Source organism: Bufo bufo, chromosome 4 (assembly GCF_905171765.1).
Source record: "Bufo bufo chromosome 4, aBufBuf1.1, whole genome shotgun sequence".
Taxonomy (NCBI): Eukaryota; Metazoa; Chordata; class Amphibia; order Anura; family Bufonidae; genus Bufo; species Bufo bufo.
In genome coordinates, this window is record NC_053392.1 from 456,328,415 (window position 1) to 456,342,457 (window position 14,043).

At 44.3% G+C, this 14,043-nt stretch overlaps 1 protein-coding gene across 2 annotated transcripts in view; it reads left to right on the forward strand.

Moving 5' to 3' along the window:
• LYST (lysosomal trafficking regulator) overlaps positions 1–14,043 on the forward strand; it is a 736,927-nt gene that overhangs the window by 627,384 nt on the left and 95,500 nt on the right. For both annotated transcript variants that reach the window (XM_040429442.1, XM_040429443.1), the window contains one exon: positions 3,312–3,378. In XM_040429442.1, coding sequence (XP_040285376.1) covers positions 3,312–3,378 — 67 coding nt within the window. The remainder of the gene's footprint in view (positions 1–3,311; positions 3,379–14,043) is intronic.

The window sequence follows — 14,043 nt, forward strand, 5'->3', positions numbered from 1 at the left end:
TAAACTCACACACACATAGTTATTTTAATTTTTTTATTTGCTATGGATTTAAGCCGTTAAAATACAAAAGAGTTCCCTGACAGAGTATTCTACATATTTACACTTTAGAAACATGTGTGTGAAGGGTGATTTCTGTTCCTCAGGTCATTTGTGAGGGGAAATGGTGCAGGTTTTGAAGGTAGCAGAAATTCAGAACACGCTAATGTTTTTTTGTCTATGCAGTATAGGTAACATATATTTAAAGAGGTTGTCCCACCAACTTGTCTGAAATTACTTATCTTCTTGGACCCCCACAATCACGAGAACGGGGTTCTTGAGTCTCTGGAATAAAAGATGCAATAGTCATGTAAGTGCGCTTCAGCTCCATTCTTCTCTACAGGACTGCTGGATATAACATGGTTCTGTACTTTGCTTCTCTTTGGCAGTTTCATATAGGTGAATGCAGCGGCACTTGTGATTTTGGGGGTCCCAGTGGATGGACCTTAGTGTTCAGAAACATTACCTATGCTTTTTATAATGTTAGTATGGTGGAACAACCTGATACATGATGTAGATGTTCAGCGCTGCAGGAAGTGAGTTCCCGACACTCACCGTACATGCACAGCATGCTGATCGGGCGGGCACAGGAGCGATGGTTGCCTGATCAGGAAAAGCACCTGGCAGCTACTTAAAGCCCTGCCTCTGCTGTATCTCTTGTCATCGCTGAAAACTCAGATACGGGCGGATTAACATCTTAGATGCTGTGGTCAATGCTGACTGCTGTATCTAGGGGGTTTTACAGAGGGAGAGGCTTCCTCTTTCAACCCATTGGCTTCAGGCTCTCAGAATATGGCAACACAAAACATGACTTTTTTTTAAATTGCTTTTATTGTGTAAAATTAAAAAATATAAAAAAACACGTATTTGGTATTGACACAACCTGTAACAACCTACTCTATAAAATATCACATAAGAAATATATATATATATATATATATATATATATATCATGCCAGAACAGACATTTTTTTTTTACTCGCCAGTAACAAAGCCAATTTCGGATTTCTATTTTAAATGTTTGTAAATATGAATATAGAAATACTGAAGTCATTTACCGTAGTCTTGCACTACTTTGGCCGAGACAAAGTTTTCCACAACGAAGCACATTCATTTTAATACTGTGATGGAAACGGCATTACAAACAAAGTTTTTTCACAAGTCGACTTTAGATCTATTATCCGAAGCTTGATTCGCAAAACCCTAGTATTGGTACCCAAGAGGCTGATCGAAAGGAGCATGACACCTGTAAACCAATTCATCAAAAATCTATTCTGCAAAAGCCCAAAAAATGTTCTTTCCCTTCTGAACCCTGCAGCATACCCAAACGGTAGGTAACATCCACATTTATGGCATTTTCTGAACCCGGTAGAACCCACCTAACAATTCAAGGGGTGTGGTGTGTCTGATAGCACAAGCTGGGAACAGAATATTGGGGACGGAAATACCATATTTGTGTAAAACATTATGGCCTTTCCATAATAAGTGTTATGTGAGTCTTGGATTGCACCAGCTGGATGCATATTTCATTTTGCACAGTCCCCGTGCATTAATTCCTTTAAAATATCTATAGTGTCAAACTTTGATGGGTGGAGTTTCCAAAATGGGGTCACTACTTAGGGATTCCATTTATTATTTCACCCCAGAGCCTCTACAGTTGTTAGTAAAAGCTGATTAAGGCTACTTTCACACTTGCGTTTTTGCTGAATCTGGCAGGGCTCGGCAAAAAACCGCTTCTGTTACTGATAATACAACAGTCTGCATCTGTTATGAATGGATCTGGTCGTATTATCTTTAACATAGCCAAGATTATTGTGTCAGAGTTAAACTGATCCGTCCCCATTGTCTTGCATTGTGGGTCATGACAGATCCGTTTTGCTCCACATCCCAGGACTGAAAGGAAACCACAGCTTGCTGCGGTTTGTTCTCCGGTATGGGAACGCAACCAAATGCAACAGAATGCTTTTTGGAGTATTACTTTCTGTTCAGTTATGTTTTGTCCCCATTGACAATGAATGGGGACAAAACGGAAGCGCTTTTCTCTAGTATTGAGATCATATGACAGATCTAAATACCGGAAAATAGAAATGCTAGTGTGAAAGTAGCCTAAATCACAACATTGACCCTCAAATGCAGCTAGTGCTCTTTTACACCTAAGCCCTGTTATATATCCAAGCAAAATATTAGGGCCACATGTAGGTTATTTCTAAAAACAGGCAACACGGCATAATAATAAGAGGACTTACTTTGAAAAAATTTAACTGGTGGGAAGTGAGTCTTGGATAGCACCAGCTGGGCACGGCATATTGGGAACTGAAAGGGCATATCTGTAGAAATATTGCAGTTTTCATTTTGCAAAGTCCTCTGCACATTAATTCCTGCAAAATACATGTGGCATCAAACTACACCACCCTTTAATACCTTGAGGGGTGGAGTTTCCAAAATGGGGTCACTTCTCAGGGATTCCATGTATTTTACCCAGAGCCCCTACAGTTAGAATAAGCTGCATAAATCACCACCTTGGCCCTCAAATGAACATACTGTATTGCTCTTTTACACTTTAAGCCCTGTTGTATATCCAGGCAAAAGATGTGGGCCCACCTGTAGGATATTTCTAAAACCAGGAAGCACAGCATAATGATCCTCCTATTATTTACTTAGTATACAGTAATTAATACTCTTATTATTCACTCTGGAAAAAAAAAATGCTTCTGAAATTCTTCTTCTAAAGTATTCTAACATTCTATAAAAAATAAAATGACATTTACAGAATGCCGACATAAAGTAGACATACCGTATTGGGAATGTTAATTAACTATTTTGAGGCGTCTTAAAAATAGAGAAATTCTAATTTTGAAAATGTTTTTTTTTTTCACATTTTCTGTACATTTTAGATTTTCTTTTAATAAATAAAAGTAAAATATATCATCCCAAATTTTCCACTAACATGAAGTACAATTGGGGTCATTTATCAAAATGGTTTAAAGTAGAACTGGCTTAGTTGCCCTTAGCAATCAATCAGATTCCACCTTTAATTTTTCACAGCTCCTTTAGAAAATGAAAGGTGGAATCTGTTTGGTTGCTATGGGCAACTCAGCCAGTTCTATTTTACACCAGTTTGATCAATGACCCCAAAGGTGTTCCAAAAGAACAATTTCGGAATCACCTGGATAAGTAAAAGCATTCCAGAATTATTTAAAGTCAGTGGCATCTATAGTGTATATACATCACTTATTTGGCATCTTCATGATGAGCTTTTTGTTTTTTTTCTTAAGGAATCTTGTGAAACCTATTGCTGTTCAATCAAAAGACAAAGAAGACCGATATATAGATAATTACAAGGTATGTAGTACAAATTGTAAAGTTTCTATTATTTAAGCATATCTCCAGTCAAAAATTGGTTGTTGTGCAGTTGATATCAATTCCCCCTTCCCAGTGTCATATTTAAAGAAGCGCTCTAGCAAACAGTTTTTTGACCTGTATGGTAGGATGGGGCCCAAAATTAAAATAAATAAGAAATAAGATTGTAAGTCTTTTAGTCATTTAAAACAAGTACAGCTAAATGTGTCATACACACTGTAACGGATCTTCTGACACCCCGACTGGGTACCTCCGTTGATGGATGCTCCCAGTGCCTCCCGAGGACTCCAAGCAATCCACTCGACACCGATACCACAACAGGAACAGCTCTTACAAGAGCTAGGAGTAATAGCCAGGGGAGTATACACATATAGCAATCCCCACACACATGAGACGAGGCTCTATGTTGAATGTAAAACAGGAACTCTTTAATGGGTTATTTTTCAGCCTTTTATGCAGGTCTCCTAGCAAGGGACACTCCCCCTGGGGACCTTGTAGTAGACTGTGACAGTTTATATTTTAGCCAATCACATGCATTTACAGTATTGAAACCTTCCCAGCAATTGTACACAAAACCCCCTTCCTTCTGTCTGTAACGCAATCAACAAAATACAATGAGCATGGTCTTTGACGCAATCAACAAAATACAATTACCAAAACACATTGGGCTTTGCCTGTGATACAATTACCAAACATAATGGGCTAACTTAATCACTCACAGACAGAAAACACACATGTTTCACAAAACACAGAATACACCTCAAAACTCCACATATCCCCATAATGTATACATACATGGATAGCTCTGATCTGGGTGAACAACATATCCAAAAATCACCCAGATCCGAGCAGGGGTTCCCGAATTCCATGGAAGTCACATTTGGCCGACCGCAAGCATGACTTTCCTGCCCAAAACAGTTCCACAGATTTAAACTGTGCGGCCGGTCTGTCTTCTCCTTCAAAGTTAGTATGGGCCATAATCCTGAGGCAAGAGGCTAGCAAACAGGCCCCTCCAAAACCCAGTGGCGAGGTTATTTTCGCCACACATCTTCCCCTCCCAGGGAAGACTAACCAGACACCTGACCTCACGCCGGTCGGTACCTGAGTTAGTCTGGCAGTCCACCCACAACCAAATACTGGACCTGTTGAATTTGGTAGCCTGTCTCTGTCCAGTGAGTCCACCAAGGTTATGTTGGTAACTGGTACTCCCGGTCTCTGTGTTGCTCCCTGGCTTGGGGTGGAGGTTGCTTTGTGGGCAGGGATCAGCGGTACACTGCCCTGGTGCCAGCGCTACCACGGAAGAAGCCTGGTTGGAGCCTAGTTGTTGGAGGAGGAGACCGACTGTCTCCCCTTTGGATACCCAGCTCTGCTGCTGGAGGGGGAGACCGACTGTCTCCCCTTTGGCTAAACAGCCCTGTTGCTGGGGGACAGGACCGACTGTCCCTACCCCCTGTGCTGTAAGTGCAAAGACCACGATCCCATCTGCACTGTTGTGGGGCTTACTGTCTCCCCCTGGTGCGTTAAGCTGCCGCTGGGGAGAGGGGGTAACGAGCTCCTCTCCCATACATACTTCCAGCCGCTGGGGAGGGCGATCGACCGTCTCCGCTCCCAATACAGTGTCCTGCTGCTGGGGAAAGGAGACTGGGCTCTCTATTCCCTGCTCGACACTCTGCCGCTGGGGGACAGGACCGACTGTCTCTGCCCCCTGTAACTCAGCCTGCTGCTGGGGAATGGAGACTGTGCTCCCAATTCCCTGCAGGACCGGTGGAGAGACCTCGGTCCCATCTCCACCGGCCCCCTGGGGTTCTTCCCAGTAAACCTCCACAATATCTTCCCAGCTGAAGAGGTCTGGCTCTGGGTCTTTCACTCTGCTCTTCTGCTGAGCCTTCTCACTGGAGTGGAACAGCTGCTGGTAGCCCTGTTCCAGCTCCATCTCCCAGGTCACCAGGTGCACCAGGTCCTGCTCAATCTCATGAGTGTCGTCCCAGTCATACCTGCTCTCCCTCCATTCCAAGAGATCACGGAACCGGGCTTGTGTAGGGCTCCCAAACTCCAGCTCTGAAAAAGTCTCACATAACAAGCCAGGACCATCAAACGCCTCTCCCTCTGGCTTGTCATGCTCAGCTGTCCTGGGTAGGTACTGTGCCCCATACCACTAGAGCGCCTGGTAGGCATCTTCCAGCCAAAGCTCCTGCCATGCTAGGTGTTCCAATTTCTTTACCCATTCCTCCCGGGGCTGCTCTCCCAGGAAGGGCATCCGCAGGGCTACTCGCTTCTGCAACCGCTGGTCTTCCGTGGGGAGTCTCTCGTCCCGCATATACTCCACAGTACCCAGTGCCTGGTACCAGATACCTTTGCGGACTGCATCTCGGTCATCCATGACACCCTCATGGTAATCCATTGCTGTTTCCATTCTGGTGCTGACAGGGTCGCTGTACTAGGACATGCGTTGCCCTCAAATTGTAAAATCCATGGAATGGTGTCTCCTGTAGCTGTCCTTCTGGCTGTGGGAACGATCCCGCCGCTTGCCACCAATGTAACGGATCTCCTGACACCCCGACTGGGTACCTCCGTTGATGGATGCTCCCAGTGCCTCCCGAGGACTCCAAGCACTCCACTCGACACCGATACCACCACAGGAACAGGAACAGCTCTTACAAGAGCTAGGAGTAATAGCTAGGGGAGTATACACGTATAGCAATCCCCACACACATGAGACAAGGCTCTATGTTGAATATAAAACAGGAACTCTTTAATGGGTTATTTTTCTGCCTTTTATGCAGGTCTCCTAGCAAGGGACCCTCCCCCTGGGGACCTTGTAGAAAACTGTTTTATATTTTAGCCAATCACATGCATTTACAGTATTGAAACCTTCCCAGCAATTGTACACAAAGCCCCCTTCCCTCTGTCTGTAACGCAATCAACAAAATACAATGAGCATTGTCTTTGACGCAATCAACAAAATACAATTACCAAAACACATTGGGCTTTGCCTGTGATACAATTACCAAACATAATGGGCTAACTTAATCACTCACCGACAGAAAACACACATTTTTCCCAAAACACAGAAAACACCTCAAAACCCCACATATCCCCATAATGTATACATTCATGGATAGCACTGATCTGGGTGAACAACATATCCAAAAATCACCCAGATCCGAGCAGGGGTTCCCGAATTCCATGGAAGTCACATTTGGCCGACCGCAAGCATGGCTTTCCTGCCCAAAACAGTTCCACAGATTTAAGCTGTGCGGCCCGTCTGTCTTCTCCTTCAAAGTTAGTATGGGCCATAATCCTGAGGCAAGAGGCTAGCAAACAGGCCCCTCCAAAACCCAGTGGCGAGGTTATTTTTGCCACACACACACACCAATAGTAAGAAATAGACAGCAGTCATTTCACAACAGAAAAGTGTTACAAAAGTAAAACTCTGACGTACCATGGACAATGCAATTGGGCTATAGTTACGGCGTCATTATGTTGCCCTTCCCCTCTCTTCACTGCTCCTTCTCTCCAGCTACAATGGCCTGCTTCAGTGTACCCATAGTCTTTTCACTTTCCGTGTCCAGCTTCTCAACTAACATATAACATAACATATAAGATGCGTAAGTTCTTCAACTGTAGGTAGGACACTCAGGGACAACCAGTGTTGTAGGAGAGCCTGCTTCTCTGGCAGCAAAAAAAATTGGTCTAAAGGTGACATATATGGTCACCTTAGATAATATACCAACTAGTATCTTGGGATGTGAAGTGGTGTATCCTACAGATATATGAACATATATTGTTAGTAAAATTTACTTGGCTGGCAGTGTATAATTCATATAGATGAACATACGTGCTGAAGGAATGCTACCTCTAAATATTTCACTTTAATATTAAGTTTCAGTGTAGATTATTTAACTGACAGAAGCCAAGGCAATCTGTATAAGAAACACTGGGAAACAAATGTCGCTATGAATTAGCACTTAGGATGACCTGGCTTCACACTGGTACAGTACATTTCGATAATTTCATTTAATGTTTGTGTGTCATGTTAAAAGATATCCACAGTCTTCCCCATAACAGTGACCCCCACAGTGCCCCACCCTATTAACTATGACCTCCACAGCCCCCACCCCCACTCTCCATAGTGGACCGTCCCCTCGAACACTGACCCTCCACAACACCCTGCTCCTTAACATTGACCTCAACAGCAGCCCATCCCCTTACCTTTGATGTTCCCAACAGCCCACCCCTTTACAGTGACATCCACAGCACCATGTCCCCTTAACAGTGACCTCCATAGAACCTCACCCCCTTAACTGTGACCTCCACAGTGCCTTGCCCCCTTTACACTGACCTACACAGCGGTCCGCTCTTTAAAAGTGACCTCTGCAATGCCCTGCCTCCTTAGTGACCTGCACAGTGGCCCACCCCCTTAACCGTGACCTTCACTGAGCCCGCCCCCTTAACACTGACCTTCACAGTGGCCCGCAACCTTTACAGTGACCCTCCACAGCGATCGACCCCTTAACAGTGACCTCCACATGGCGTGGCCCATTAACAGTAACACCGACCACAACGGCCTGCCCCCTTAACAGTTACCTCCACAGTATTCTGCCCCCTGAACAGTGACCTCCACAGCGGCCCGCCCCCTTAACATTGACCTCCACAGCGGCCCGCCCCCTTAACATTGACCTCCACAGGCCTCCCTCCTCTCTAAAAGTGACTTCCCCACTGTGCCATGCCCCCTTAATATAAGACCTCCACAGCACCTAGTCCCCTTAATATAAGACTTCCACAGCACCCTGCCCCCATAAAATGTGACTTCCACAGCACCCTGCCCCCATAAAATGTGACCTCCACAGCACCACTCCCCCTTAACAGTGACCTCTAACAGTGAAGAAAAATGGCTGAGTTGTTATGTAACCCGGGTGTGACTGTGTATGTCATGACTGAAGGCCCTGCAAGTTTATTTTGGATAATAAGGGTCATGTGACTGTGTGAAAGGCATCTTTTAATGCTGAGACCCGGCCCAAAACCTTTCTGAACACCTGATGTACCTATGTGCCAAATTTGGTGCAGTCCAGTCGTTTGCAGTCCAGTCTGCAGACAGACAGACAGAAATGTATTTTTATATACACTCACCTAAATAATTATTAGGAACACCTGTTCTATTTCTCATTAATGCTATTATCTAGTCAACCAATCACATGGCAGTTGCTTCAATGCATTTAGGGGGGTGGTCCTGGTCAAGACAATCTCCTGAACTCCAAACTGAATGTCAGAATGGGAAAGAAAGGTGATTTAAGCAATTTTGAGCGTGGCATGGTTGTTGGTGTCAGACGGGCCGGTCTGAGTATTTCACAATCTGCTCAGTTACTGGAATTTTCACGCACAACCATTTCTAGGGTTTACAAAGAATGGTGTGAAAAGGGAAAAACATCCAGTATGCAGCAGTCCTGTGGGCAAAAATGCCTTGTGGATGCTAGAGGTCAGAGGAGAATGGGCCGACTGATTCAAGCTGAAAGAAGAGCAACATTGACTGAAATAACCACTCGTTACAACCGAGGTATGCAGCAAAGCATTTGTGAAGCCACAACACGCACAACCTTGAGGCGGATGGGCTACAACAGCAGAAGACCCCACCGGGTACGACTCATCTCCACTACAAATAGGAAAAAGAGGCTACAATTTGCACGAGCTCACCAAAATTGGACTGTTGAAGACTGGAAAAATGTTGCCTGGTCTGATGAGTCTCGATTTCTGTTGAGACATTCAAATGGTAAAGTCCGAATTTGGCGTAAACAGAATGAGAACATGTATCCATCCTCTGATGGCTACTTCCAGCAGGATAATGCACCATGTCACAAAGCTCGAATCATTTCAAATTGGTTTCTTGAACATGACAATGAGTTCACTGTACTAAAATGGCCCCCACAGTCACCAGATCTCAACCCAATAGAGCATCTTTGGGATGTGGTGGAACGGGAGCTTCGTGCCCTGGATGTGCATCCCTCAAATCTCCATCAACTGCAAGATGGTATCCTATCAATATGGGCCAACATTTCTAAAGAATGCTATCAGCACCTTGTTGAATCAATGCCACGTAGAATTAAGGCAGTTCTGAAGGCAAAAGGGGGTCCAACACCGTATTAGTATGGTGTTCCTAATAATTCTTTAGGTGAGTGTATATTTTATTTTACGATTTTAAAGTTAAGTTTTTATGTACCAGGTCACAAACAGGATTCATATAGCTCTCAGCTATTTAGTCTTTTTTCCTTTTTAATATATCCTAGGCTAAATTTTGGGTCTATTATTTGTAACACTATGAAGTATATTAGCATTTGTTATTCTGTATTCATTCCAGGCCCTTGTTAAACTTTGTATTGCATTTTATGATTCAATATTGGCTAGCATACAGGGTGTCAGGATAATGACTACTGTCACACACAAACAGGGATAGTGCAGCCCTAAACTGCCTAGCTCCACTATCCCTATCTACTCGCACGATCACCCTAGGCAGTGACCCACGACTGGACGACAGTCCTTATACTGCAATATGTGAAGGGTGACACACAAACACAATAAGAGTAGTTGCATGGAAAAAGAGTCATAAGTCAGTTGGTCAATACAGTACAAGTTACACCTGAGGCAAAGAATCAAAACACTCCAAAGAGTCAGAATCAGGATATCAAATACGGTACCAAAAACCAGAAGCTGAAAACTTTGTCACAAAGTCAAATCCAGAAGGTTACAGCCAGGGGAGTCTTTAAAAATTGCTAGGAACGGTAGGGGAAGCCAGATCACAAGAAATTCACCTTTACACTGTAGGTTCTGGCCTTTTTACTCAGAGATCCCCAGCGCACTTCCTCTTTGTCCCGGGGCTCCAATGTTAGTGAGGGCCGGGCCGCACTCCTGGTTCCCCTGGCAACTGGATGCTGCTGCCATACGGAGGCAGCAGACTATATGCAAGGAGAATTATGTCTATTAACTATGATCAGAATAGGTTTTATAAATATGAAGCTCAATGGTACGACTTTGGCTGTGTGCGGGGCAAATAATGCGTATCTGATGGTTAGTTGGTGTAAATATTGATGTTATTCGGCTGTATGTGCAAAGTGCCTGATGCTTATTCGCCAGCCAAATTACTGATTAACTGCCTTGACAGTCAATGTGGGACAATTGTCCAAGTTATCTATCACTGAGAGAGTGGCTATGTTTAAAAACACTGGCCACGCTCTCCTGACATGAACAGCTAACACATCTTGCTGCTCTCCTTGTAGCTGTTGGGGACCCGCAAAGAGAAACTCCCATGGAGTTGGAGGAGGTTGCGGAGCTGCCACAAGAGAGGGTGAAGGAACAGAAGGACGATGATGACACTGGCCATGACAACCAATAATCTCACTGGGGGTCAGAGCCAGAAAGAACTGGCTCCTCATGCACGCTGGACACGATAGCAAGCTCTATACTACCTTGATTACTTACTGACAGGCGTAGCAAAGCAAAATGGGGAAATGTTTTCCTCCTGCCGAAAGTGAGACCAAATTACCTTATTACCAGGAAACATTGAGCATGCAGCTTGCCGCAGATGTCGGCGGCCAGTGTATCTGCCTGCAGAGTTACCCGCCTCCCACTGTGTCTGCTGCCACAAGCAGCAGATGCCCCACTAGCAGCAGCCAGTTCAGTCTTCTCAACGTGATGGAACATTTTTTTTACGTGCCATGTCAGGCTGAAGCAAATCAGCAAACGGTGACTTAACGCCTCATAACCTAGATTCAGTCCTACCTGGACTCTGGTCTTTTCTGGCTCATGCCCTGTTCCCTGACCCCATGGTCTTCTGGGCAGGCAGACAAGAACAGTGGCCCGAACTGGCCCAGTATGCTCTGTTCTCTCTTGCCTAGCCTACAGTGTCATTTTGTAGAGGTATTTCAGTGCAACAGTGGGCCTGGTGACATCGAAATGGATCAAGTTGTCCTCCTTCAGTTTCTAAAACATCACTTATGTCACAATGAACCTGGATCCAGGTGGATTTTTACACTCCTCCAGTTGAGCCCAATGATTAGATCTGTCCTTGCTAACAGTGACCCATCTTGCTGCTGTCTGCCTGGCTGCCTACCATCATGTTCCATATGGCTGTTGCTGCTATCATGCCACTGCCGCTGTCTGCCAACATGTACGATATGGCTGCTGCCCCTGCCACCAGGGTGTGCTAATTCTCTCCTTCCATCACTATTAATGCTACACATCCTCCACTAGCATTACTACTACCAGGGGCGGAGTGGGAATTAAAAGTGGCCCTGGAAAAAAAAAACTAAAATTGGCCCAATGTTGTGTGCGAATCCAGAATGAGAGAAGGTGGGGCCAACACGAGTAGGCAGGGCCAGAATAGAGGGAGCAGTATATTATGCCGCAATTTTTTATTTGGTTCAGTGAAGAACAATATACTGCTCCAGATAAACCAAAAACCTCTCTAGAAGCTGCCGCTCTGTGGTGGCCAGTGCCAACTGCCATGTTCTGTCCTTCTCCTCCACTTGTCTCTAATTAGGATATGGTGAAAGGGGATGAAAAGTTAAAACACAGGCAACAGCACAGAGCCAGCCGTACCTTCAGCATTCTGACTGGTCTTTCAGCATTATCATACATACAGGGGAATGCAGCATCACATACCTCTCACATCCAGTGACCTTTCCTCTGATGTAGACATTCTCTTTCCTCATCTTCTCCGTTAGTAGCGGACAACACATGATGACATCTTCTAGCCGTGTTCCATCTCTACAGAGTTTGACACACAGTCATCTTAGGGCTCTTTCACGCAGGCGGATGCCGTGTGGGTAATCAGCTGCGTGAAAGACTCCCAAGCCCCGCTCCGGACAGCAGAGACACGGAGTATTAACATGATTGATAATGCTCTGTGCCTCTCTGATCTTTTTACTACAAAATCACGCTGACAACTTTATCTAATTATCAATCATGTTAATTATCCGTGTCTCTGCTGTCCAGAGCAGGGTTTCGCACTTTCACGCAGCAGATTACCCGCAAGACATCCGCTCGTGTGAAAGAGCCATTAGAGTCCTCAAATTTCCATCAGCATGGAATTCCTCCCCAGCATGGTGCCCCAACATTGTCATCCTGGTGCTACCCCAATACTGAGCCTGCTGTGCTCCCCAATGTCCCCAAATAATATACTGTAAAAATAATAATGCCCCCTATAGTATCCCCAGTGACATAAGATGTATTATAATGCATGCAGAAGGGATCAGACCCCCAGAAGTTGAAGTCCCAGAGTGGGACTAAAATAAAAAGTAAAAAAATAAATAAATAAATTGTTTTTCATAATAATAAAGTTTTAAGTGAGAAAAAGCCCATTTACAAAAAGTGTAATACTAAATGATCAAATAGTCATATGTACCCAAAAATAGTACCAATCAAACCGTCATTTCATCCTGCAAAAAATGAGCCCCTACATTAGACAATCGCCCAAAAAATAAAAATAAAACATGGCTTTCAGAATATGGAGACACAAAAACATGATTTTTTATATTTTTTTTTTTAAATGTAACACCGAAATAAAAAAAAAACATATTAGGTATCGCCACGTCCATAACAACCTGCTCTATAAAAATATTAAATGATCCACCCAGTCACCTGAACGCTGTAAAAAAAAAAAAAAAGCTAATTTTTTTTTGTCACCTTACATCACAAAAAGTGTTATACCAAAAATCATATATTCCTCCTCTTCTGCACCCTGCCGTGTGCCCATACAGCAGTTTGTGATCACAAATGGGGTGTTTCTGTAAAGTACCGAATCAGGGTAATAAATATTGAGCTTTGTTTGGCTGTTAACCCTTGCTGTGTTACAGGACAAAAATGAATTAAAATGGCAAATCTGCCAATAAAGTGAAATTCTGAAACTTCACCTACATTTGCTTTTAATTCCTGTAGAACACCTAAAGGATTAAAGTTAATAAAATCAGTTTTGAATAACCTGAAGGGTGTAGTTTCTAAAATGGGGTCATTTATCAGTGGTTTCTACTATGTAATACCAACCTTCATAAGTGAGTTTTGGATTAAAAAAAAAAAAAATTAAGATTTGCTTCTAAAATTCTAAGCTTTTAACGTCCCAAAAAAATAAAAAGCGGGGCGGAGCTTAACCGCTGATCAGGACAGAGGCTTGAGAAAGAGCTCTCTCCTCCTAGGCCCGTGCTCCAAGCTCCAAGATGGGCAAAATTGGCAGAGATAGACCCAGAGATGCCCCTGAGACCCCCAGACTGAAGAAAAGTCAGACGGACATCGACAGATTCCTGAATAAGAAAGCGGCGCTATCCCCGGTTCCCTCATCCAAGATACTGAGCGCCCATTGCAGTGATGTCCACAGTGCTCCCATTACAGTGATGTCCACGGTGCTCCCATAACAGTGACATCCTCAGTGCTCCCATAACAGTGACATCCTCAGTGCTCCCATAACAGTGACATCCACAGAGCTCCCATAACAGTGACCTCTACAGTGCTCCATAAGTGACATCTAGAGTGCCCCATAACAGTGACATCCACAGTGCGCCCATGTGCCACCCAGTGCCCCCCAGTGACATCCAGTGCCATCTACAGTGCTCCCATTGCCGTCCACAGTGCCCCATGTGCCATCCACAGTGCTCCCATTGCCCC